Source organism: Muscardinus avellanarius, assembly GCF_963383645.1.
Source record: "Muscardinus avellanarius genome assembly, chromosome: 1".
In the NCBI taxonomy this organism is placed as follows: Eukaryota; Metazoa; Chordata; class Mammalia; order Rodentia; family Gliridae; genus Muscardinus; species Muscardinus avellanarius.
In genome coordinates, this window is record NC_137786.1 from 230,202,633 (window position 1) to 230,230,448 (window position 27,816).

General features: G+C 43.7%; 1 protein-coding gene across 1 annotated transcript; it reads right to left on the reverse strand.

Annotated features, from left to right (window-relative positions):
* PLAAT5 (phospholipase A and acyltransferase 5) lies at nt 1-27,745 on the reverse strand (the record flags this gene model as incomplete). Its single annotated transcript, XM_080692063.1, has 6 exons — nt 1-93; nt 2,062-2,324; nt 7,667-7,781; nt 23,974-24,082; nt 27,488-27,578; nt 27,700-27,745. 6 exons carry the CDS (start codon nt 27,743-27,745, stop codon nt 1-3), a joined length of 717 nt encoding a protein of 238 aa, XP_080548189.1.
* Nucleotides 27,746-27,816: the final 71 nt, after the last annotated feature.

Sequence of the window (27,816 nt, forward strand, 5' to 3'; positions counted from 1 at the left end):
TCAGGCAGTGACAGGTTTGGGCTTGATGCTACCCACCATGGCAGAGATGACCGCACCTGCAGCCTTCGCACCTTCCCTGAAGGCGTGCTCTACCTGCAAAGCACATCAGTTCACGGGACTGTCAGTGCCCACTCTAGGCTGGTGCACGCGCGCGCGCGCGCACACACACACACACACACACACACACACACACACCTTTACCCCACCAGTCCCCGTCAGGAGCCAGCCTTTTCGTAGGGGAGGAGTGAGCCTGGGCTATCCTATAATGCCAAAAATCCTAGAGCTGCAGGAGACCAAGAGAAGCCAGGACTGCCGGGAACGGATCACCAAGGCAGACTGGCTTCCTTTCTCCCAGATGCATCCAAGGATCCCGATCCTCATCCTCCTTTGGAGCCAGTCAGTCAGCACAGAGCTGCCTCTGGAAAGGGGCTCCGACAAAGGATCTCTACAAAGGATCTGCTGCAGCCTCTGAGACCCTCCATCTACAAGAAGGGCATCTGGGAGCCGAGGAAAGGGACTCACTTAGACAGAAGCACACACTGAATAAGTGCCCTAACTGAGCTCTGGGCTGGGCCCAGGGTTCTTCAGAGGGTCCCTGATCGCGCCTTTGATCCTCTGGGTCTGGTTTCCCATTCAAATGCCCATGGAGCAGGAAGACCATCAGGCTTCTGGCACTGGTGCAGGCCTTAGAGAGAATGGAGTACAAGCAAGGCCAGGGTGCGGGGTACGAAGAGGAAGGCTCAGAAAGAAGAAAGAGAAGAGGAAGCAGGCGGAAGACCCACAAATACTGTGAGTTGAATGATAGGGAGATCGATGGTGGGACTTGAACCTAGTCCATTCAGAGAATGTAAAAAACAGAGAAAGTGGGGAGTGCGCTGGGGGAAGCTTCACCAAGCGAGCTCATTGCTGAGTTCACGTCTTGCTAAGTTATAGCTAAGTTACTGGACTCCGATCTGTGATTCTCCTGTCTCAGCCTCCCAAGTACTGTGATTATGCCCAGCTCCAAAATTTTTTTTTTCTTTTTGGTGGTCCTGGGGTTCCTGGAAGCCCTTCTACCTCTGGGCTACACTCCCAGACCTAATTTTACATTTTTATTTGGAAACAGGGTCTCCTAAGCCAGTGCACGCGGCTGGCTTCAAACCTGCGTGATTCTCCTGTCTCTGCCTCCCAAACGCAGGGATTACAAGTGTGTGCCACCACGCCCAGCAGCTCCAAATATTTTTATGTAAAATATCTACAATATTAAACACTGGCAAGTAACTTGAATTAAGAAGATAAGCCGGAAGCCAGGCGTGGTGGTGCACGCTTGTAATCCCAGCATTCGGGAGGCTGAGACCAGAGGATCGAGGCTCACGGACAGCCTCAGCTACTTAATGAGGCCATTTGCAACTCAGTGAGACCCTGTTTCAACAATAAAAAAAAAAAAAGACTAAATAATAGGGCTAAGGGTGTAACTTGGAAGTAGAATGCCCCTGGGTTCCATCCCTAGTACTGCAAAAAAATAAAAAAAGAAGATCAGCCGGGCATGGTGGCGCACGCCTATGATTCCAGTACTTGGGAGGCTGAGACAGGAAGATAGCAGGTTCAGTGCCAGCCTCAGTCAGCAATTTGGTGAGGCCCTCCACAGCATAGTGAAACCCTACTTCCAAATAAAAATTAAAATAGGACTGGGGTGTCGCTCAGAGGTAGAAAGCCCCTGGGTTCAATCCCTAGTACCACAAAATAAAATAAGATAATAATAATAACAACATCTGTACGAGATATGACCAGCGGGCTGCTAGTTTGCAACTTTAACGATAAAACATCTACCTCAGTCTCTCCACATTTTGTAATGGGAGAAACAGCCTCAGAAATGGAGAGGCCAGAGACCGAGGAGACCACCCTGGTCAATGGTCAAGCTGGGACTTCAACCAAGTGGTCTTCCCAAGGCTCCTGCTACTTCCCCACAGGGGAATAGAGGGGGAATTTCCTCCCGAACCCTACAAGAATGACACATTTTGTGACGGCCGTTCTGGTCACGGCCGAGCTGGCCGAGCCCCGGTGGCTCGGGTCGGGGCACACCTGCTGGCTCCTGGGCACGCCGTATCTGAGGTTGTTGACAAAGTGTTCGCAGTTGCCCTCGATCAGGCTGTACTGCACAGTCTTGTTGATCATCTTCTTGGTGCGCTGGAGGATCTTGTCCACGGGCAGCGGCAGGTAGGTCCCGTCCAGCTTGTTGTTGACCTTCCAGGAGCAGCCGTGCAGCACGTCCCCCAGGCGACTGTACCTCACCACTGCGCGGTTGCTGAACACGGAGGTGATGCTGCCCACCTCGAACTCCTCGCCTACGGGACACGAACAAAAGCCGCACAGCCGCTGGCGGGGCCGGGCACTGGCTCAGCCTAAGAGTGTGCCAGCCGCTCCCCTCTGGGAGCCTCAGTTTCACCATCTACGAAGGGGCATGGCAGAGGATGGGGGTGGGTTAAATGAACCGCAGGGGACCAACTTTCCCTAGACGCCTTTGGCCCTCCACTGTACTTTCCTCTCACCTCCCCAGGAGTCCCTTAATATTAACTCTAGCCGACCCTGACAGCATGGCCTGGACTGTGCTCTAGGACTCCGGTCTCGCTTCCTAACCAGACGGCACTAATTGCCACCCTGGGTGTTAGGTGTCAGCTTCGGGGTATGGGGCGGTCACCTTTACAACCACAGTGGTTCTGTGACAGCCTCTCTCTTGGCCACAGGAGAGGCCAAGCGGCCGAGCTCTGGATGGTGCCCCTCCCAGCACTGTCCACCCAGAGCCTCTTGGCTTTTATCTCTACTCAAATGTGCAGATTTTTATTAAGTGTTTGTTTGAAAATAGGGCTGCAGGGCTTTGAACAAAGAGATGATTGAAAACTGAGATGTGGGAACCTGCTAGAGGCCAGGTAGGTGGTCCTTTAAAACCATCTAAGGGGAGCCGGGCCGTGGCGCACGTTTGTAATCCCAGCATTTGGGAGGCCGAGACAGAAGGATCACAGTTCGCAGCCAACTTCAGCTACTTAGTGAGGCCCTCTGCAATTCAGTGAGACCCTCTTTTAAAATAAAGAATAAAATAATAGGGCTGGGAGTATAGCTCGGAGGTAGAATGCCCCTGGGTTCCATCCCCAGTAATGTAAAAAAATTTTTTTAATTAAAAAAAAATAAAACCATCCAAGAGAGAGGATTTTGAATGTTCTCACCAAAAGGAAATGATAAGTGAGCTGGGCATAATGACACATTCCTATAATCCCAGTACTTGGAAGGCTGAGACAGGAGGATCACAGGTTTGAGGAGAGCCTCAGGAACCTAGCAAGGCTACCAGCAACTTAGTGAGACTCTGTTTCAAAGTAAAAATAAATTAGGGTTGAGGGTATAACTCAAGAGACAGAGTGTCCCTGGGTTCAAACCCTAGTACCAAAAGAAAAAGAAAAAAAAATGATCAATGCTAGCCGGGTGTGGTGGTGCACGCTTGTAATCCCAGCACTTGGGAGGCTGAGACAGGAGGATTGCGCAGGTTCGAAGCCAGCCTCAGCTACTTAGTGAGGCTCTCAGCAACTTAGTGAGACCCTGTTCCCAAATAAAATATAAAATGGGTCTGGGAGTATAGCCCAGAGGTAGAAAGCCTCTGGGCTCCACCCCCAGTACCATCAAAAATAAATAAATAAATGAATAAAATAAATGATCAATGTTTAAGGTGATGGATAAGCTAATTACAGCAATGTGATTATTATACATTGTTGGCATCAAAAACCCTCCGCACCCCTATAAAGACCTACCATTCGCATGAGGCACATTCACAAACACATCAATGTCAATCACTAAGCCAAACAGGAGAAGGAAGAGGGGGGGGGAGTGGGGCGGGGACTGGGTAAGGGATAAAGTGATCTGCGCATATATGCCTCTAACATCTTGTATCCCATTACGATGTATGAGTACAATGCACCGATTTAAAAAATAAGAATTATTCATTATAATAAAGGAATATTGGAAGCAGCTGCATCCGTGGAAACTAAAATATTTGACTGTTCAAGCCATAAGATAAAACTATACATTTTCTTCATACACCTAATTATTTGAGTATGAGCTATGTGCATGCATCTGTGAGTTCATATACAGAGCGTGATATAAGCACCTATGCAAAATAAACTGAAAAGGATAAATTAAAATGTTAAAAAAGATATACCATTAATAAAAGATCGCTCTGCCCTAACTACTCGGACATGCAGATGTGTGTGCCTTCCCCTTTGTAAACTGTCCAAGAGAAAGCAACGCTCCTGCTCCCTATTTGAAGGAGATGTGCTGGCTTTTATAAAAAGCCAGGGGGAGACAATGTGGGGCCCAGGGACAGACACAGAATCCGTTTTGAGAGAGCCCGTGGGGGGTGGAATAGCTGTTAACCATTTCTCTGGCTGTACAGGAGGAAGCTCCTGGACTTCATCTGGGAAGGACAGGTGGAGATGAATTTTTACCTTCTTCAAATTAGACTCCTAGGTGGGAAGTGGGGCCAGGAAGTAGACAGGGCTGAGAAGAGAGTCCAGGAGAAGGAAACTCTGCTCTGCCAGGAGGCCGGGGCAAGGTGGAAGACTAGGCCTAAGGCAGGGACAGCACGCAGGGACAAGGGCCGAGAACAAGATTGGCCCAGGGCCTTTGGGATAGTTACCCTTCCATAATTCGTGTGTGTGTGTGTGTGTGTGTGTGTGTGTGTGTACTGAGGGTAGAACCCAGGGGCTTTTCTACCTCCAGGCTATACTCCCAGACCTATTTTGTATTTTATTTGGAAACAGGGTCTCACTAAGTTGCTGAGAGCATCATTAAGCTGCTGAGGCTGGCTTCGAACCTGTGCGATCCTCCTGTCTCAGCCTCCCAAGCACGGGGATTACAAGCGTGCGACACCACGCCCGGCTCCATACTTCATTCTGAATGGGCAAGTCTTGCACAAGACCCCAATTCAAAAGGCATCAGAGAGTGATGCAGAGGCCGCTCCCCAGCCCCCAGGCCCGCCCCACCCCACCCCAGCTCCTCAGCAGTGGCTCTAGATGCCCAATTTTAAGTTCTGTCGCTATCTTCCTATACTCTCCCCACCTGCTCCCCCGCAGACCCCCACTCAGCTGTATCAAGCACAGGTTCAGTTTCAGGCTGGTGTCACTGCTGTCTTGAGAAGTGGGAGAAGAACTGTGCATTCTGGGACAACCAGAAACAAGTGGCAGGTAGCCAGCCCAGCCCCTCAGGTACCTGCAGAATGCTGGGAAGGGTGTTGAGCCACTGTCAGTATAAAACGGAGGCTCAAGTTCTTAGACTTGTACGTTAAAAGAGTGATCAGAAGGTCACGGGACTTGGGGCACACTCCACACTTCTGTCACTCTTAGGGCTGAACACCCAGTCAGTGGTTACTGGTAATCAGAGACCAACCTGGACCACAGAGTAAAGAAAGGTCCAGGAATGCTCCAGGGTGTCCCATCACCAAAAGAGGCAGCCATAGCCACGCCTGGTGGTGCACACCTGTAATCCCAGGACTTGGGAGTCTGAAACAGGAGGATTGAAGGTTTGAGGCTAGCAACAACTAGAGTTAGTTAGTGATAGCCTCACTAACAACTTAGTGAGGCTCTCAGCAACCTAGCAAAACTCTGTCTCAAAACAAAAAACAAAAATTTTCCAAGGTTTATCTACATTGCACCTTGTATTACAATTTCATTCCTTTTTTTTTTTTTTTTTTTTTTTTTTGCGGGTCTGGGGATGGAACCCAGGGGCATTCAACCTCTGAGCTACACCCCCTGCCCTATTTTTTATTCTTTATTTTGAAACAGGGTCTCACTAAGTTGTGGAGGGCCTAAGTAGCTGAGGCTGTCCGCGAACTGTGATCCTCCGGTCTCAGCCTCCCGAATGCTGGGATTACAAGCGTGCGCCACCACGCCGGCTAATTTCATTCCTTTTTATCACTCAATAGTATCCCACCATATGGATGTAACATATGTTATTTACCTGTTCATTTGTTGATGAGTATTTGGGTTAATTTCTTCTTTTTTGGCCATTATAAATACTATTGTTAGGAGCATTCATGTATGAGGTTCTGTGTGAACATGCGCTTTCATTTCTCCTGAGTATGTGCTTAGGAGTAGAATTTGCAGAACATGGTAACTCAGCCGGGCGTGGTGGGCACGCTTGTCATCCCCATGCTGGGGAGGCAGAGACAGGAGGACCGTGCTGGTTTGAAGCCAGCCGCGCTGGCTTAGGAGACCCTGTTTCCAAATAAAATGTAAAATAGGTCTGGGAGTGTAGCCCGGGGATAGAAGGGTTCCATCCCCAGTACCATAAAAAAAAAAAAGAATATGGTAACTCAATGTTTAATCTTTTGTGAAATTGCCAGACTTTTCCAAAGTAGCTATACTGTTTTACATTCGCACATATGAGTGTTTCAGTGTGCCCACATCTTCATTGTACTGTCTGTCTTTTTTTATTACAGCCATCCTAGGGGATGGTTTGATTTGCATTTCTTCTTTTTTTTTTGGTGCATTGTAGTCATATATCTAAAAACCATCACCAAAGGCTGCTTATTCCATTATTCCATATATATGAAATGCTCAGAACAAGAAAAAATGTAGAGACAGAAAGCAGAGTAGTATAACCCAGGGCTGGGGAGTTGGACAAGATGAAGAAGGGTTCCTGATGGGTTTGTGCTTTGTTTCGGAGGTGACACAAACATTAAATGTGTTAAGAATGTACCAGATATGGTTGAATGACACACTTTAAAATATTGTTAGGGCCGGGTGTGGTGGCGCACACTTGTAATCCCCGCGCTTGGGAGGCGGAGACAGGAGGATCGCGCAGGTTCGTAGCCAGCCGCGCTGGTTTAAGAGACCCTGCTTCAAAAATATAAAATACGTCTGGGAGTGTGGCCCGGAGGTAGAAGGGTTCCAGGAACCCCAGTACCACCAATATAAATAAATAAATAAATAAATAAATAAATAAATAAAATATTGTTAGAAAAATTACTGCTATAAAAAGAGAACAAAGGCAGAGTAAAAACATTTTTTGTGGTACTGGGGGTGGAACTCAGGGACTTTCTACCTGCGGGGTATACTCCCAGACTTATTTTATACTTTATTTGGAAACGGGGTCTCACTAAGTTGCTGAAAGCCTCACTTAGTAGCTGAGGCTGGCTTTGAATCTGTGCGATCCTCCTGTCTCAGCCTCCCAAGCGCTGGGATTACAAGCGTGCGCCACCACACCCGGCAAGTAAAAACATTTTTTTTTTTTTTTTTGGTGGTACTGGGGTTCCTGGAAGCCCTTCTACCTCTGGGCTACGCTCCCAGACCTATTTTTATACTTTTTTTTTTTTATTTGGAAACAGGGTCTCTTTAAGCCAGCGCAGCTGGCTTCGAACCTGCCCGATCCTCCTGTCTCCGCCTCCCAAGCGCGGGGATTACAAGTGTGCACCACCACGCCCAGCTAAGTAAAAACATTTTAGACGATAAAAACTAAATTCTGTTTCTAAATAAATATATAAATAAAATAAGAAGGGCTGGGGGTGTGCTCAGAGGTACAGCACCCCTGGGTTCAATCTCCAGTAACACACGCTGCGCAGGTCAGCAGCTGGGGAACACGGTCAGTAACTCGACTTCTATCTGCTTCTGTAACCTGCATATTGCTATTTCAATAGTGTATCCATCCTTACTTGGAGGAGCCAGGTGGACCACACAGTCATCTTCCACATAGATGGCCCAGTGCTCATAGCCAATTCGGAAAATCTCAATCAGGTCTCCAGGTCTGGGTTTTGGTTTGCCCTATGAACAACAACAAAACACACACACACAAAGGTAAATTGTGCACGGCCAAGGAACTCCAGAGACCCTATTTAGAGAGGAGCACTGCGATTCACCACTAACAGAAAAGCTCTTTGCACACAGAGGACTCCAGGACTCCATCCCCCTCACTGAAGCTGTCAAGCTCTGGGGGCATCTGAGCCAGCGATGCAGCCCGTCTCTCCGCTCCACATGCACCGCGATGCGCCCTGTGATAAGCACCTAGACTACTACGTTTCTCCTTCGAAGTGAAGCATGTTCAGCTTTCTGGGTAGAAGGTGCTGGAGGGTCGTTGCAAGAGGAAAGGGCCCTCCTACTGTTGCAGGCTGGGGGCAGGCAGCATACTGGTCAGTGGTCTGGCATGGGAACACCCAGTAGAGCTCAGCCCAGGCCCTTTCTTGACAGGGAAACCATGCCCAAAGGCCACCTGATACCAGCACCCTGATTTCCTGTGCAAGCCCCCTGAGTAGCCCCCTGTGGCCCAGAGGAACCCCCTCCTCTGCACTCCCACACCCACCATGGCTGCTTGCACATGGCAAAATCAGCGGGCCTCTCTGTCATCGGGTGGGTTGGACCACATCTCTCCATCAAGGTCTGAACCTCTTCCAAATGCATCCTTCCTTGAGCGCTCTCCCTAGGCCCCGGGAGACCCTCTAGAGTCTCCTCATTCCTTAAGACACTCTTCCATCCCAGCCTAATAATTCTGCCTGCCTTCGCTCTCCTGGTCGGCCCCAGACTGCTCCTTCACTGCTTGTCAAAGAGGCTCAGAGGAGAGGAAGTGTTCGTGTGTGTGTGTGTGTGTGTGTGTGTGTGTGTGTGTGTGTGTGTGTTTCGAGAAGTAGAGAAGGTATAATATTGTGAATATGCTGAGCATCCACATTGCTAGAAATTTTTATTGAGCACATAAAAAGTGTCAGATAACACTGCCCTGGGCACTAGGGATCCGATGAGAAAGAAAATGGCAGCCTTTGAGGGTGTGGAATGTTCATTTCAGTGGAGGTCCAGAGATATCAAGAAACTTCCAATCAGTATGTCGGTAGGAGTGCACACATGAAGGTATGTGTGCAGTCGGGTAGCCATTGGTAAACATTTGAGTGTGCGTGGCATAAATGTGCTTGCACATGTGTGTGCGAACATGTAGACAAACTTACACAACTGCTGGTTGGCCCATACGTGTGAGGCTGGATACATGTGCTCTCGCTGCACACACCAGAGGCAAACAGAGCCCTTGGGGATCTACTACTTATGATAACCAGAGTCCTTTTATCCTTACAGTGCCAGTATTGTGCTTCATAATATAAAATTCCCCCTGAAGCTCTGACACCCAGGCCTCTCATGCCTCCCAAACTATCTCCAAGTTTGTCCAGGGAGGAAACGCACCCTTTGCTCCCTGGGAAGGCAACCAAGGAAGTTGGGGTCGCAGAGAGACCTGAGCTCCCCCGCTGCCTATCCATCTCCCAGCTGCATCACCCCTCATTCCAAGTTTGCGACAAGCTTCAAGCTTCAACTGTCATCTAGTTTCCTGGGTTGTGTCTCTCCTCCCAGTTCCCAGCCCCATTTGCCTATCTGAGGATGATCACTTGCCAGAATTCACAGACATAAAAGTTCTTTTTGTTTTTTTACTTGTTTCTCTTAAAGATTTTTCAAGATATTATTTAAATCCAAAAACATTTGCATTTTAATTATGCAATCCGGTGACTTTAAATAAACCTAGAGAGAGTGTGCAACCACCACCACAGCCCAATTTTAGAACGCGAGCATCATCCCAGGAAGACTCCTGACGCCTGTTGGCGGTCATCCCGCCTCCTACCCCTGTCCCTGTCAGTCAACCTTGTATCCGTGGGAGGCCACTGCCTTTGCCCTCTCCCCTCCCTCCCAACCCCCAGCCCCAGCCAACCACTAAGCTGCTTTCTGCCTTTGGAGACTTGCCTTTTCCAAGCACATCATGTAAGTGGGTCCATCCAGCCCGTGGCTTTTGTGTCTGGCTTCTTTCACCTAGCTCAGTGTTTGGGCATCCATGTCCGAGCAGGTGTTATGGGCACCCCATTCCATGAATGCAACACAGCTTGCCAGCCAGTTTTGCTCTTTTTAATTTTATTTTGGCTATTCTGGGTCCTCAGTCTTTCCATATAAATCTTAAGATCACCTTGTCGATTTATTTTTAAAAGCCTACTGTTATTTTGAAGGGGGGGGGCTGCATTTAATACAGAGATTAATGCGGTAAAGGATTGCCACCTTAATATCATAGAGTTTTCCAGCCCATAAATGTGGGATGTCTTAATTTATTTAGATGTCATTTCATCTCCCTTACCAACACTTTGTAGTCTTGTTTGTTTGGTTGTTGTTGTTGTTTTTAGTTAAATTTATGGCTGAGTATTTCACTCGCTATTATGAACAGAACTATCTTCTTCATTTTAATTTCAGATGGTTTATATCTAATACATAGAAATACCATTGATTTTTGTACATTAATCTTATATTCTACATGCTTGCTGGACATTGTTCCTAATTTTTACTATGTTAACTATTATTGTTGCGGTTACAGAATAGCATGGGATGTTGGAGTGGGGGGACATATTTACTAATTCTAAGAGTTCTGTAAGTGTGTGTCTATAGAATCCTTAGGGTTTTCTACACACACTGATTAGAAGTAATGAGAACAGATGCCCCTGCCTTGTTCCAGAGCTAATCTTTTACCATTAAATATGTTAGTAGCAGTGGTTTTATACAGTCCCTTTCTCCAGTTAAGGAAGCTCTCTTCAGTCGATCATTATTAAAGAGAATTTTTATCATGAACTGCAGTTAGATTCTGTCAAGTGCGTTTCCTGAGGCTACTGAGAGAATGCCGTGATTTGCATCCTCTGCTGTATTAACGTGGTATGCAACATTCATTGCTTTTGTGGTGTTACATCAAACCTGCACTCCTGGAATAAATCTCCCAGAGTCACTGTCTACAATCCTTTTCATAGGCTGCTGAGTTCCAGTTGCTGGTATTTTTCTAAAGATTTTTTGCAACTATATTCGTAAGAGATATTAGTTTGTAGTTTTCTTTTCTCCATCTATGTTTGGCTTTGGTGTTGGGATGATGACCATCCTCACAGAATGAGTTTCTCCAAATAAAGTCGCTTCCCTCCACTGACGGGCAGCCCTCCCGGCAGCCCGCCCACAGAGCACTAAAGCACTAGACACCTGCTGTTCTTCTGTTCGGTAAACCTATTGAACTGATGGTGTTCACCTTGTCGCGTGCCCTTGGGCACACATCCAGCATACCCAGGCTTTCAAAGTGTCAGTCTTGGGCAATTCCATCAGACTTCATCTCTGCTTTTTGGAGGGAAGCTGTGCTAAGATCTGTACTTAGCCAAACACCAGGAATCTTACTCACAGTCGGAGGACTACTTTCTATGCACTCAAAGCAAGCAATCAACGTTTCATGGAGAAAAGTACTGGTGCCTGAGAAATTAAGTGATTTTTCCAGAGTCCCAAAATAAGTCCATGGCAAAATCAGGACCAGAATCAAGTCCTAAACAAACCATGTGGAGGCAGCCTATTGCCACTAGAGGGCTCCCCAACCCAGGCTTCTCACCTGGGAGGCAGAATTAAGAGTGTAGAATTACAAGTTGACTTGGTTTTCTTTTGCCATAGGACTAAGGAAGGGGAAGTGGACCTTCTCCTCCCTGGAACCTGGAAGGTGGTAGTATATTAAGGAAGGGGAGAGAGAAGGGTCAGGAGGTCATGTAAAGGATGCCAGGCATCCTAAGTGGTGTGATGCTGGCAGGTGGGGCTGGAGAGCCAGAAAGCGGGCAAGAGCCAGCAAAGGAGGGGAAGAGTGAAGAGGGCGTCCTTCCCATCCCTCTAATATTAAAAAGGGAACAATTAGCAAATCAGCAAGATTCCCTTTGTGTTTCAAATGATAAGAAGAATATACCATTTTAGCCAGGTGCCTATAATCCCAGGATTTGGGAGGCTGAAACAGGAGGATCGAAGGTTCAAGGGCAGCCCCAACAACTTAGCAAGGTCCTCAGCAACTCAGACCATGTTTCAAACATAAAAGATAAAAGAAGGCGAGGAGGGTAGCTCGAAGGTAGAATGCCCCTGGGTTCCACTCTCGATACTACAAAAACAAACAGAAAGAATATATTGTTTTAAGCAAATGTCTCTGCTTTGACAAACAGCAGATGGGTCTGCGAGGCAGGTTTGTAAATGTCCATAAAGAGCTAGGCGTGGGGGCACATGCCTGTAATCCCAGCATTCGGGGGGCTGAGACAGGAGGATCGCGGTTCACGGACAGCCTCAGCTACTTAGTGAGGCCCTCCACAACTTAGTGAGACCCTGTTTGAAAATAAAGAATAAAAAATAGGGCTGGGGGTGTAGGTCAGAGGTAGAATGCTCCTGAATTCCATCCCCAGTATGGTTAAAAAAAAGAGAGAGAGAGAGAAAAGAATTTTAAAAAATAGGGCTGGGGTTGTAGGTTGGAAGTAAAATGCCCTGGGTTCCATACCTGGTATTAAAAAAAAAAAAAAAAGATTACATGCCTTAATAGAGAACACCACCTGTTTTAAAAATCTGTCACCGAAAACTTGTTCTAATCCTTTATAGTAGATATATGATCATTTTATTCCCCCAAGAAACTCTCCCTTTACACACTCAAATGACAAATATTTGTCGAACACCTACTACTTTAATCACTGGGCATATAGCAGCAAATAAGGCTGACAAGTTCTCTTGTTACCTGGTTGAAAGGAGACAGGCAATCATTAAGCGAAATATCCGTGTGATATAAGTGGTATTAAGGCAATTAACAGAGTAATAAGACAGAGTATCCTATCACTTGGTTGCAGAAGACTACTTCAAGTCGTGTGTATAGACTGTAGCTCTGGTGAGTGGTATAGATGCCTGTTCCTTGGGTAACTTCCCCTGGCTGTCCATAACTACATGTATGACTGGGTTTGAGAAATGAGGAAAGACCAGTCCTGGCCGTCGGGTCAGCACAGAGTCCCTGAGGAGAGAGGAGGCCAGTGAGCCAAGCGTGGTGGCGCATGCTTGGAACCCCTCAGCTGCTTAGCGAGGCCCTCTGCAACTCAGTGAGACCCTGTTTCAAAATAAAGAATAAAAAACAGGGCTGGGGGTTTCACTCAGAGGTGGAATGTCCCTAGGTTTCATTAAAAAAAAAAAAAGAAGAGGCCGGTGGGCAAACACGAGGGGGAAAGGAGGGCTGGTGCCGAGCCAGCAGGGTATGGAAAGGCTGTGTGGGCACCAGGAATAGAAAGGAACGGGGGAAAAAGTGGGGGTGAGGCTGGGCCCATGTCCTGTCCAGAACCCCCTACAGCCTGATTTCAGGAAGAGAGAGAGGGTGCATATATGTCATCCGCCCTTCTCCGCACTGCTGCAACCGTTATATAAAGCAGTAACTGAGTCTTCACGGGTTTGGGTGGGTTTTTGGTTGTTGTTTTGTTTTCTTTGCAGCACTGGGGATGGAGCCCAGGGTATTCTACCTCTGACCTACACCCCCAGCCCTATTTTTTATTCTTTATTTTAAAACAGGGCCTCACTGAGTTGCAAAGGGCCTAAGTAGCTGAGGCTGTCCGCGAAACCATGATCCTCCTGTCTCATCCTCCCAAATGCTGGGATTACAAGTGTGTGTCACCACGCCTGTGCGTTTTGAAGGGATGCATGTGGGTTGGTGGAAGCAGCAGAAATGGGAGCCAGTGGTCAAAGGGTCACAGCAGAGCCTCACAGGGCCCCGGGAGGAGAGTGAAGAGGAGCGTACTCGTCAAAGACAGGCACCCATGCAGACCTCGACTAGGCTCAGAGGAACAGAGCAGCTTGAAGGGATGTCCTGGCAGGTTCCTGTCATAACTCTAACATGGAGAGAACTGATGACACCGTGTGTCGGTGTTACCCAAGCTCTCATAGGCGGAGCTGCTGATGCTGTGGCTTCTCCCCTTGGAATGGAAGTTCTCATCTTCTTCCCGTTTCCCTACATAGTCTGGGAGGACGTTGACAGCCAGGGCAAGCATATACTTCCAGCTCTCTGCAGGACAAAAACCTGCAAAGAAGCAATGCTCTGCACTCCTTATTTCACTGTTATGAAGTCAAATTCTTACTTTCTCCTTTTATTCCATTTCTGCCAGTAATATTGAGCTTTTCAGGCCTATTTTTTATTGTAATGCTACCAACTGAAATCCCAGAGCCTACCCTTAAAAATGTCTTTATAAATTATTTTTAGAGGAATCATTAAGCCGGGCGTGGTGGCGCACGCTTATAATCCCTGCGCTTGGGAGGCAGAGACAGGAGGATCATGCAGTTCGAAGCCAGCCGTTCTGGCTGAAGAGACCCTGTTTCCAAATTTTAAAAAGTATAAAATAGGTCTGGGAGTGTAGCCCGGAGGTAGAAGGGCTTCCAGGAACCCCAGTACCACCAAAAATAATAAAATAAAATAAAATAAAATAAAGGAATCATTAAGTATTGAAAGGCAATGGCCACCGTGCAGCTACAGAGGCAGCACTAACTTTCTGCATCATAAAACGTGCCCAAGAAGCTGGGCACGGTGGCATATACCTGTAATGCCAGTCCTCGGGAGGCTGAGGCAGGAGGATCGCAGGCTCAAGATTAGCCTCACCAACTTAGCAACACTCTCAGCAACCTAGAGAGATCCTTTAAAAAAAAAAACTTGCCAAGGAATCTGACTTGATAAGGTGGTAAATTGAAAACATTTGCCGAGCATGTTGGTGCACATTTATAACAGAGCATGATGGTACACGCCTGTAATTCCGGTACTTTGAAGGCTGAGATAGAGGATCGCAGATTTGAAGGGAGCCTTAGCAACAAAGCACAATCCCTGCAACTTAGGGAAACCCTGTTTCCAAATTAAAAATTATAAAGGCCTGGGGTGTAGCTCAGAGGTAGAATGCCCCTGGGCTCAGCCTCCAGTATCTAAAATAAATAAAGAAATAGAAGAACATTGGGAAGAACGTTGACTTTGTTGTATTATGCAGTATAGAGGCCTTATGAATATTCATAACTGTTGCCAACTTGTTCTCTCCTCTGTTCATTTAAATGAGTCTTTAGACGTATGATTTGAACAAATGGTCCTTGAAACGCACTAGAGCTTATTGTAGCATTCTAAAAAAATACTCTTCAAGGAGAATCTGAAATTCTCGTTGGTTGTTGAGCTTGATGATTTACTGTCTGTCAATAATGTTGTTGAGACTGACATCTCTAGAATCCTAAACAATTGATCTGTGGAATCAACTAACGCTTTTCTATCACATTATAAAGATATAAACCTGCAACTACTGGATTATTGTGTTACTAAAGAGATGAAGAGTCTCACTTCTTTTAAAGGAACACAATCACGGGGTCATAGAAAACCCAGGAATAACTGTACTGTCAAATTATCCAGCAGACCCTGAGGACTACAATCAAATTTCATTAAAATCATGCCTAGAAGACTCCTTGACTCCTTACAAAACATTGGTCCAGTCTCTTCATTTTTCTTATAATTTCAAATCTCTTAAAAGATAACTTATTAAGAGAATTAAAAATATATGTCTGTGTATGAAAATGGAGAATTGAAAACGTATGTCTCCATATGAGAATAGAGAATTGAAAACAAAACTTGTACGTGAATGTTCATAGCAGCCTTAGTCTTAACAATCAAAAGGTGGAAATAACTCAAATGTCCATCAACTGACGAACGGATAAACAAGATGTGATCTATACATACAGTGGAATATTATTTGTCAATAAAAATAAAGTACTGATACATGCAAAAGCATGAATGAATCTTATACACAGGATACGCCAAGTGGAAGAGCCAGTCACAAAAGGTCACATATTGTTGGTTGCACTTGCGTGAAACCTATGGAATGGGCAGATCCAGAGGTAGAAAGTGGAGAGGATGGGAGGGACTGGCAGTCCTGGAAAACGGGGGTGGGCTGATAATTGATACAAAGTTCCTTTTGAGGGTGGTGAAAATGTTCCAAAGTTAGGTGGTGATGATGGTTGTACAACTCTGTGAATATATTCAACACTGTTAAGTCTACTTTAAAAGAATGAATTTAATGCCTGTGGATTATTTGTCCATAAAGATGTTATTTTTTTTAAAAAAAAAATAGAGTTTAGGCAAAAATAACAACGCAAGAGGTATTGGTAACAGAGGCATAAGTGAGACACGACAGGAGTCCAACGATGCCAGGTGTGAAAACGCGGATGCTCCCGGCAGCCTCTTCTACTACCTATAAAGTGGTACAAAACCACTTGACACTGGGCTGCAAAGAGTTAAAAACTGTGCGAGAGAAAAACATTAAAACAAGAAAAGTGTATACTATAAAATGAAAATAAGAATTAAAATGTAGACTTGTAGCCAATAAGCCACAGATGCAGTTAAAAAAAAAAAAGAAACACAAGAAACATCAATCTCATGGAATTCGAGAGTATCGTGCTAAGATTAGCCATCTCACAATGTCAGGGACCATATGTTTTCTTTCATAGATGGAAGCTAGAGAAAAAAACAGGAAACAAAAGGGATTTCACAATAATAAGGAGTGAGACCCATAAAATAGTGGCAGAGTATCCACGGAGGCAGAATATGAACATAAAAAATATTATGTTCATATACAAAGGCAGCACTAACAACTTTGCCAGCATGTATAGAAGGGAATCAAACCAAAAGATGGTGTGTATTTACTACTAATGATACTACTACTACTACTTCTGATCTCACTATGATATATAATTATATCACGCCAATAAAATGCTTTGAAATATTCATCTAAAGGACGTCAGAAAAAGAACAGAAAGCAAACAAAAAAGACAATAAATAATAGAAAATGAATAATGAAATTATAGAAGATAAATAATGAAATGACAGAAAATAAATAATGAAATGACAGACTTAACTCTAACCATATCAGTAGTCACACTAAAGCTCATGAACTGCATACACCCAATGAGAAGGTGGATATTGTTAGACTGTGTTTAGGAAGCAAAACCCAACTTTATGCTACATAGAATATATATTTAGTATAAGTGCATAAATAGGATAAAAGTTTGAAAAAATGACATACCATGCTAACACTAGTTGAAAGTGGAGTGCTTACGTAAATATCAACCAAAGTAGACATCAAGAGAATGAATATACAAGGAATAAGGAGGGTAATTTCAGAATGATAAGGAGTCAGTTCACCAAGGAAAACTCTCTTAAATGTTTATGTCCTTCTGTGGTTTGGACATGATTTAATTGTGCCCCCCACCACACACACACACACGCGCGTGCACACACACACATTTCCTGTGACTGGAGGAGTGTTCCCCAGGGGTGCTATGGGGAGGTGCTGTGTTGTGAGGATTATGGGGAGGCCCTTAGGTCATTGGGGGGGGGTGCTTTTGGAAGATAGCTCTGAGACAGTCCCTTGAGTTTTCACAAGACTGGTGTTACAAAGGCTCAAGCCAGTCCTCCAAACCAGCTCTCTCTGTTTCCCTGGACTTAGATGTGGTTTCTCTCTCCTACACACTCCCTCCCACCGGGATGTGATGCCACCCACTGCTTCACCACAGGCTGGACCACCAGGACCATTAGCTACCGAACTTTGAACCTCAAAACTGTGAGCTAAATTAACCTCTTTTCTGTATATGTTAGCCGCCCCTAGTATTCCATTGTTATAAAGCAAAGCCAACTGATATACATACATAACAGGCCATCACAATTAGGAATAAACTGATAAAACTTCAGGGAGAAATAGACAAATCCACAATTGTAGTCATAAATTTTAATACTCCTCTATAAAGTTGACAGGAAAATATAAACAAAAGATCCGAATAACACTATAAACCAACTGGCCTTAGTCAATATTTACAGATCACGCTCTATCTTAAATTTGTGTGTATGGCACTAGGGACTGAACCCAGGAATATTCTGCCCCTGAACTAAACCTCTAACCTGATTTTTTAATTTCATATATGGAAACAAGGTCTCACTAAGTTGCAGAGGGCCTTGCTGAGTTGTCGAAACTGGCTTTGAACCTGTGATCCTCTTGTCTCAGCCTCCCAAGTACTAGGATTACAAGTATGTGCCTCCATGCCTGGCTTTAGACCACTCTAGCTAACAATAAAACACAAAGGCTTCTCTAGCACTAACAGAACATTTACCAAGATAGACCATAATTGAGACCATAAAACAAATCTCAATAAAATTAAATAAACTCAAATGATTCAAAATATACTTTCTGATCTTAACAGAATAATTATAAATTCATAGCAGAGAGAACATTTTCAAGCATCTGAAAATTAAATTACACAGTTTTTTATAACTAGTAGGTCAACTAAGAAATCAAACAAATGAATATCTTTTATGAACATAAGTACATGAATTTTACACAAAATTTTATAAACTGAATCAAATAATGTCTGAAAGCCAAGTGTGGTGGCGCACGCTTGTAATCCCAGAACATGGGAGGCTGAGACAGGAGGATCACAGGTTCTGCCTGAGCCTCAGAAACTTAGGCCCTTGGCAATTTAGTGGGATTCTGTTTCAAAATAAAATAGGACTAGGGTTATAGCTCAGAGGTAGAATTTCCTGGGTGCAATCTTCAATATCACAAAAATAATAATATATAAAAAGGATAATATATCATGGCCACATGGGTTTTTTCCCAAAATTTCAAGGTTGACATGACACTCAAACACTAATCAATATAATTAAAACTAAAAAGAATCATCTCAACAGGTGCACAAAATTTATTTTTAAAAATGTGACATCTGCTCAGCATTGAGAGGGAGGAAAAAGGGAAGCGGGTGGGGAGGGCACCAAGTACTGTACAAATATATGCCACTGTCAACAGGATCCACATTATGACGAGAGACTATAGTGCACCAATAAAATAATTTTAAAATGTGACATCTGCTCTTGATTGGGGGAAAAAACAAGTTCTCAACAAACAATCAAAGGAAAGGAAAATCCTCAGTCTAGCAAGCAGCGCCTACCAAAATCCTCGAGTTTACATCAGACTAAGTGAGAGACCAGATTTCCTTTCTAAGAAATCAGGCAAACACATCTCATATCACTTGTATGAAGTATTGTACTGATGGTTCCAGCTAACATAATTAAAGAAAAACAAATTAAATTAATCTAGATTGAAAAAGGAATAAATGAAACGGTCTTTATTTGTAGATGACATAATCATTCTGACAAAAATCTAATGAAGTCTATAAAAAATATTCTAAAGCAAATAAGTCAGTCCAGCAAGGTTAAAGGATAAGAGGTAAATATAGAAAACTAATTGTAGTTCCATTTACCAGCAACAACCGGAAACTGATTATTTATGTTAAATTTTGATACCATTTTAACAGTATTAAAAATATGAAATAGTGCCGGGCGTGGTGGCGCACGCTTGTAATCCCCGTGCTCGGGAGGCGGAGACAGGAGGATCGCGCAGGTTTGAAGCCAGCCTCGCTGGCTTAAGAGACCCTTTTTCTAAATAAAAAATATAAAATAGGTCTGGGAGTGTAGATCGGAGGTAGAAGGGTTTCCAGGAACCCCAGTACCACCAAAACAAAAAAAGAAGAAGAAAGAAAAGAAAAAAGAAATACTGCCTCCAGATCCACAAATATTCCAACAGATATACAGTATATATTTCCAGTACACACACACATACACACACACACACACACACACACACACACACACACACACATGCACAATGAAAATTACAAAACATTGCTAAAAGAAACTTAAAAAGGCCTAAATAAATAGAACACTTTTTTCATGGGTCAGAAGTCTCGATATTGTCATTACCAGTTCTCAAAAAATTCAAGGCATGGCCAGTCAAAATTTCAGCAGACTCTTTACAGAACCTATAATATCTAAAACAACTTAGAAGGAAAATAAAACAACAGAGTTGGAGGGATAACGTTACTTGCCTTCTACAGTAATCAAGACAGTGTGATATTGGCCTTTCAATAGACATAAATAGGATCAAAAGAACAAAACAGGGAATTCAGAAAGAGACCCACAAGTGTATGGCAAATTCAGAGGCAACTCAGCAGAGAAAGGATAGTCTCTTCAACAAATGGTGCTAGAACAACTGTATCTCCTTAAGGGAAAAAAAAATGAACTTTGATCCACACCTCAGATCATATACATAAAATTAATTTAAGATCTGTCAAAGATATCAAGGTAAGGTGTAAAACTATAAAATATCTAGAAGAAAACAGGAAAAAATCTTTATGACTGGATTAGGCCATGATTTCTTAAATATAATTCCAAAGGCCCGATTCATAAGACAAAACATTGATAAGCTTCATTTCATCAAAATTTTAAAACCTAACTTCCGGGAAGATGGTGACCGAGAAAAGCAGTGTTTACAAGTCCTGCTAAAACTCGATCTCTGTTGCCACAAAATTAGCACTTTTCATAGCCAGAAAACACCATCAGCAGAAAAATAAAAAATGTAAACACAAGGGACAGAGAAAAAAAAGACTAGAAGAACAACCAGAGACCAGAAATCAAGCCTGCAATGCAGCAGTGGAACCGCGCCAGCACCATCTTCCTTCACAGCACCAGGCTCTAGAGAGGAAAGGTAAACAAAGAGCTGAAGTGAGCAGCTGCGGATCATTCGGGTGTAATTCAGCAGTTCTTTCAGCACAATGAACATCTAAAACTCCCAGTGGCCAAGCTCATCACGCCTTCCAGGGACTCAGAACAGAGCTCAAAACCAGAAAAGAAATATGCCAGCCTCAGGGCCGAAGGCGTGGCAGCGGTGCCATATTGCCAGCAGCAACAGCGAGTTCATCGTGCCCTGTGACAGCTCCTGATCAGCGCGCACAATGACTGTGAGTGAAATTGCGGCCCCTAAAGTAAAAATCCCTGTACTGTACTCCCAGGGACTTGCGCAGCTTTGATAATCTCCCTGGGTCTGAGATTTTGCAGTCCAACCCAGTGAAGGAGTAGCGGTGGCAGAAATACCACACCTTAGTCACAGCTCCCCATGGGAAAATGCCCAGCCCAGCACCCACACGGTCTTGCACAGCCTCGATTAACTTGCTAGGTCTGAGACTTTGCGATACAACCCAGTAAAGGAGTAGTAAAGGCTGAGATTACCACAGACTCAAGATCCAGAGCACCCTAAGTGAAGTCATAATGACCCAGGGAAGAACCCAGAGAAGGCACAAACTTCTGAAATCATGGGAAAGAAGAACAACAATAGAGCAATGAATGTCCACAACCCCATATTATCAGAACCTGATAACACAGAATTCAGAGATCTCAAGAAGATCAAATCAGGAATATAACTGCAGGAATAATACAGGAATTTCAAAAAGAATTTAGAGAGTCTAAAAGAAATAATGGATGCAATCATTGAGGTAAAGGCCTCAGTTCAAAGTATAAACAATCGATTAGACCACATGGAGAACAGAATCTCACTCCTAGAAGATGATCACTCCAAAAACAAATGCATAATTTATAACTTAGAAAAAAAATCAGGCAGCAGGAATCTGACATTGAAGAAATGTCGGCCCATTTTAAGAGAGCTAACCTAAGAATAATTGGAATAGAGGAGGGAAAAGAAGGTGAAACCAAAGGGATCAATAATACCTTCAAAGAAATAATAGCAGAAAATTTTTCCAAACATAGAGCAAGAGGTCGATACACAGGTCCAGGAAATTTATACAACTCCCTTTAGACAGGATCGGAGAAGAGGATCCCCACGCCACATAATTGTCAAAATGACCAATGTGGAAGCCAAGCAGAGAATCTTAAAGGCAACAAAAACAAAGGGCCAAGTGACATTCAGAGGCAAACCAATTAGAATCACTCCAGACTTCCCAAACCAAGTCATGAGAGCCAGAAGGGCTTGGAGTAACATATTCCAAACTCTGAAAGAAAACAACTTCCAGCCAAAAATTTCTTACCCAGCAAAGCTATCTATCAAATTAGATGGGAAAATAAGAAGCTTCCATGACAAACAGAAACTGAAGGAATTTATGTCTTCAAAACCAGCACTAGAGAAAATACTCAAAGAGATTAACTACAAAGAAGAAATAGGTAACACACACCAGAACCAGAGAGATGAGATTTTCCATCCAGCAGACAACTAAGCAAAGAAGAATATATTCATGTGTTTATAGGTTAAAATCTTTGGAGATTCATTATTTATTTTAGTCTTTTACCTATTTCTAAATTGTATTGTTTGCTTTTATTGGTGCTAATTTTTATGATTTCTATTTGGAATATTAATATACCTTCAGATATAGCATTTAGAAATATTTAATCCCATTCTATCAGTAACTTTTAACTCTGCTTACATTGTCTTTGGATGTACATAACTTTTTTAGGAAGTTTGTTTTTTTATTCTTTTGTTGCCTATGCCTTTACAATCATATCCAAGAAATCACTGCCAATTTCAATGTTGTGAAGTGTTATGACCCAGGTTTTCTTCTAAAAGTTTATAGTCTTAAGATTTACATTTAGGTCTTTTATGTATTTTGAGTTAATATTTGTATATGGTGTTAGGTAAGGGTCCAATTTTATTCTTTTTCATGTAATTATTATTTTTCAACAATATTTAGTGAAAAGATTATTTCCTTCACCAAATGTTCTTGGAAACTTTGTCAAAACTAACTTGGCCATATATAGAAGAAATTATTTCTAGGCTTTTTATCTTATTCCACTGGTTTATATATCTGCCTTTATAGCAGTACTACACTGTTTCAATTATTGTAGCTCTATAAGGTTTGGAATCAGAAAATGTACATCTTCTAGCTTTGTTCTTTTTCGAGATTGTTTTGGGTATTTGGAGTTCATATTGCATATTAGGATATTTTTTTCCGAAAAAAAAATGTATAACAGTTTCACCTTAAAAAGAAGAAGAAAAAATATCCTCTGGTAATAAAGAAAGCAAAAAGAAATATTGAAATGTTATCTCTAAGTGATCAAAAGTTTGATATCAGACAAATGAATCTGTTATGTGAGATTATCATTGTTAATTTCGGATAAATTGCTATAATATTAGATGTCAACCACTAAGCCAAGCTTGGGAAGGAGGGAGGGGGAGGGAATGGTGTGGGGATTGGGTAGGGGCTAACTGGGAGATGTGTGCATGTACGTCTACAAAAGCTTTTTAACCCATTATGATGTATGCATACAGTGCACCAATTTAAAAAAATTGAAAAAAAATTTTAAAACCTGTTCTAAAAAAAACAAGTCAGAGACTAGGAGAAACTATTGCAAAGCATAATCTGGTGAGGTACTTACATGCAGAATTTTTGATAAACTCTCAAAGCATGCAAACCAATGGAAAAAATGAACACAAGCCTTGACTACATCCACAAAGAAGATATGTACGGACAACACAGAAACACACAAAAAGAAGCTCAGCACCAGTAGTCACCAGGGAAACACAAAGTAAAACTCCAGTGAGCTGCTGAGCCCCTATTAGAAGAGCAGAAACGCCAAGCGTTGGCGAGGATGTGGAGGATAAAACACTAAGTCAATCACACCCCTACCACATGATTCCTAGGGTTCACTCCAGATGAAAAAAATGTCTGTCCAAAACCCTGTGCGCAGTGTTCGGAGCAGCTTTATTTGTAATAGGCCCAAACTAGAAACAACCCAGATGCCCATCACCGGTTGAATGAATAGACGAATCGTGATACATGCGTTCAATGAACTGGTGCCCAGTGCCAAAAAGGGACAGCAAGCAACCACACGGCTGTAACCCAAAATAATTGTGCAAAATTATGTAAAAGGAGACAGTTAAAAAGGAGCACAAACAATATATTATCACTGGACCAACCTCTAGAAGATGCACACTAATCCACAGAGAGAGAAAGCAGATGGGTTGTTGCCTGGGGCTGGAGACACGGCCAGAAGAGACGGATTACAAAGAGGCAAAAAACAAAAACAAAAAAAATTCTATTTAATGGAGATGTTCATTATCTCGATTGTGGTAGTGGTTTCCCAGTTGTAGGCACACATATGTCCAAAGGTATCAAATCATACATTTTAAATATGTGCTCATTACACTTCAATAAAGCTATGGTTTTTTAAGCATAATCAACATCAGAAATCATAGAGGGTATTTATTAGACACAATCTAAAGAAAATGCAGTCCAATGAATATGTAGAGAAGTGGCCAGGAGGTTAAAACACTCTGACAATTCTTGTTATACCAACCTCAGTGGCTTGCTTTACTAACTTGTCCTCCCTCTCAGGCTTGGGTGTTGAATTCGACTCTACTTTCTTCTGGCAGGGTGTGGTCTCCAGATTACTTACGGTCTTCTCTCTAAATGATTTTGCAATCACAACATTAACAACACTATTTCACCATTATTAGAAAATTCTGTATTACTGATCACTTCAGATTTGTGCTTTCTTAAGACACCTTTCAATGCTGACATTGTAGAAAACATTTCCCCTCGGCTCATTTCTGTGAAGCCAACTCACTTTCACAGGAAAACAGCTGTTGCTTCCCAGTTTTCTGCCTACTGCTTAAAACACTAAGGATAATGAGTGTGAAAGCTGGCAGATTCAAAATGGAGTCACTGCTATCAAGCCCCAAGGAAACGAAGCCAGCGGGAAGCCAGGAAGGGAGGGCTCTCATGCACAAACAGCCCAGTAACAGGAGCTATTGCAAGAAATGCAAGAAATCCCACAAAACAATAGCTTTTCACAAAGACCACAGCAACCAGGCACAAACAACCCTGCCCCTGTTCAATCTGAACTCGCACCGTCATCCTTACTGGTCCTGGCATACCTTGTCAATCCTATGGCCAAAGAGTATGGCTTCAAAACAATCTCTGTAAGCCTCCTCACTTTGCCTTGAAGTTTCCCTTTACCCCATGCCCTGAGAATACACTCATGGTTCCCACGGCATGTGCATTTTGCATTCTAATATTCCCAAAGAAATATCATTATTCATTAGAGAGTCTTTTTTCTTTTTCTTTTTTGTGGTACTGGGGGTAGAACCCAGAGGCATTCTACCTCTGAAATACACCCCCTACCCCCAGCCCTATTTTTTTTTTTTTTTTTTTTTTTGGTGGTACTGGGGTTCCTGGAAGCCCTTCTACCTCCGGGCTACACTCCCAGACCTATTTTTACATTTTTTAATTTGGAAACAGGGTCTCCTAAGCCAGCGCGCGCGTCTGGCTTCGAACCTGCGTGATCCTCCTGTCTCTGCCTCCCAAGCGCGGGGATTACAAGCGTGCGCCACCACGCCCGGCCCCCCAGCCCTATTTTTTTATTCTTCATTTTGAAACAGGGTCTCACTGAGTTGCAAAGGGCTCACCTAATATCTGAGGCTGTCCGCGAACCATGATCCTCCTGTCTCAGTCTCCCAAATGCTGGGATTACAAGCGTGCGCCACCATGCCCAGCTGAGAGTCAATTTCTCCCCATCCTACACCTGGTAGCTTTCAGGTTATACTTGAATAACTCTGCCAATAATTCTTTTAAAATGTTTATCAAAGTAATACTATAACAAAGACGTAGAGGATCCTTTAGCTAAAAAAAAAAAAAAAAAAAAAAAGCAACACCTGACTCTTACCTTGGGCCTGCAAATGTTAAAAAAAAGAAAGAAAGAAAGAAAGAAAGAAAACTTGGCATCTCTACTGCATTTTGCATCTGTCTCCTTTGCTCTAAATCAGCCCCCTTGGATTCCAGGAACAACAGGTCCATTCCATAAATATCAACCACACACACACACACACACACACACACACAGCAAAAGCACTTTCTTATCTGACCAATCCTGAGGCAACAGTCAACCTCACCGCAGTCTGACTAAGCCCATCTGTGCACACTCCTGCTTCCCCCTGTCTACAGAACCTCAGAGCTCAGGTCAGTATCTCTAAAGATGGGGCTGGGAATGCTGGCCCCACATCGTCCCAGTATGGCCATACTGAGTATAAGTTCTGCTTTTCACCATTACTTTATCATCTGATTTTGGAGAGCCAGTGGTTGGGACCCAAATTCAGGCCCCTGGCCTAGGACACCAGTCCTAATCCTTGCACACTGACTAAAAGAAGAAATAAATAAAACAGTATATGAAAAGCCAGGGGCCCCTGCCCCTTCCCCTCTCGCCCCATCCTCCTACCCAGGGACAAGCACCTCCAACTCTTGAACCCCACCTTCTAATAATCAGCTCCATATTTGTGAGACATCTTCTTCAGCCACAACACTATAACTGCAAGTAATGAAATACATCTACTTTGTCCCTTGAATCAAATGTTACAGGGCTGAAATGGAAGGCAAGGGATGCCTCTGAGATAAGTCTAGAAGAGTGAAACCTTTTGGAGCCCAAAGATCCACGTATGAATTCTAGCACTGGTGCCTGCTACCCAACCTGGAGCTGATAAAGGAACCTTCCGCACCTCAGGGTGATCATCCTTAAAACAGACATAATCTAAAGCCAGGCGTGGTGGCGCACACTTGTAATCTCAGTACTTGGGATGCTGAGACAGGAGGACCGTGGTTCATGGACATCCTCGGCTACTTAGTAAGGCCCTTTGCAACTCAGTGAGACTCTTTTTCAAAATAGAGAATAAAGCCGGGCGTGGTGGCACATGCTTGTAATCCCCGTGCTTGGGAGGCGGAGACAGGAGGATTGCGCAGGTTCGAAGCCAGCTGCACTGGCTTAAGAGACCCTGTTTAAAAAAAAAAAAAATTAGGTCTGGGAGTGTGGCCCAGAGGTAGAAGGGCTTCCAGGAACCCCAGTACCACCAAAATAAATAAATAAATAAAATAGTAATGAAAGAAAGAAAGAAAGAAAGAAAGAAAGAAAGAAAGAAAGAAAGAAAGAAAGGGTCTGCAGGTGTAGCTTGGCAGTAAAATGCCCCTGGGTTCCAGCCCCAGTACCACAAAAGAAAAAAAACCAAAACAGATATAATCTTTGTCTCACAGAGTGGTCTCGTGTGTGTGTGTGTGTGTGTGTGTGTCTCAGGGCATTGTCAAGAGGGCTAAATTAAAAAGCATTATGTACACATCTACTGTATCACCAAGCCCAAAACAGTTCCTGCTTTACCCTTCCCCAAAACTATATGTAGTATATTTTCAAAGATTTTTCTAGAAAATTTCTGCCATTTGGAATTTTTTTCAATGAGAGTCATCATGGTTTTAATAAAAATGAACCAAGGAAATTTCTTGTTGTTGTTGTTGTGGTGGTGGTACTGGGGATGGAACCCAGGGGCATTCTGCCTCTGAGCTACACCCCCGGCCCTATTTTTATTCTTTTTATTTTGAAACAGGGTCTCACTAAGTTGTGGAGGGCCTCACCAAGTAGCTGAGGCTGGCTCCAAAACTGGATCCTCCTGTCTCAGCCTCCCAAGTACTGGGATTACGAGTATGTGCCACCACACCCTGCTGCATTAAGGTAATTTTCAAGAAAACCTTATCATTCACTGGTTAGTGAGACCAACCAGTGATCTTGAAAGCCTCCTACTGGAGGGATTCGGTTTTCAACAGTCTGGAGAACAGTCTGGCTAGAACCTGCTGCAAGCGACGCACCCCTGCACCAGCGGCCCCAGCAGGTGCCATCTCTTGCCAGGAGCCACCAGCCTCCTGCCCGCTCTGTCAGCACTCAGCTGATGCACAGAGAACCGCCTCAGGGCTTGTCTTACAGAACTGCCATCCAAGTCGATTCTGCAAAGGCTGAGCCTACCCCAAGACCCAGTCCTTTCCTAAAGGAGTCTTACCCCTGTTGGATGCTTGGGCCGTGTTCTGCCATGTCCTGCTGGGGCTCCTTGGGCAGGAGCTGGACCAACGCTTGGGATTCCCCGGATTTTTCTATTTCAAGAGGGGAAAATGTTATTTACGCCACTGCCTTCTATTAGGGTTGAAACCTGAAAAGGGAGCAGAAAACAGCACCTAGACAGCTATGTAAGGGCCCTCTGATCTAGATCCATGCCTGCCTCCTGGTTAGTCCTCAATAAATTTTTGGCTAAGGGCTCCATTCTTCTGTAAAGGGGAGACTTCAAAATTGCCGGGGACAGAATCTGAAAGAGGATGTTAGCCAGGAGGGGTT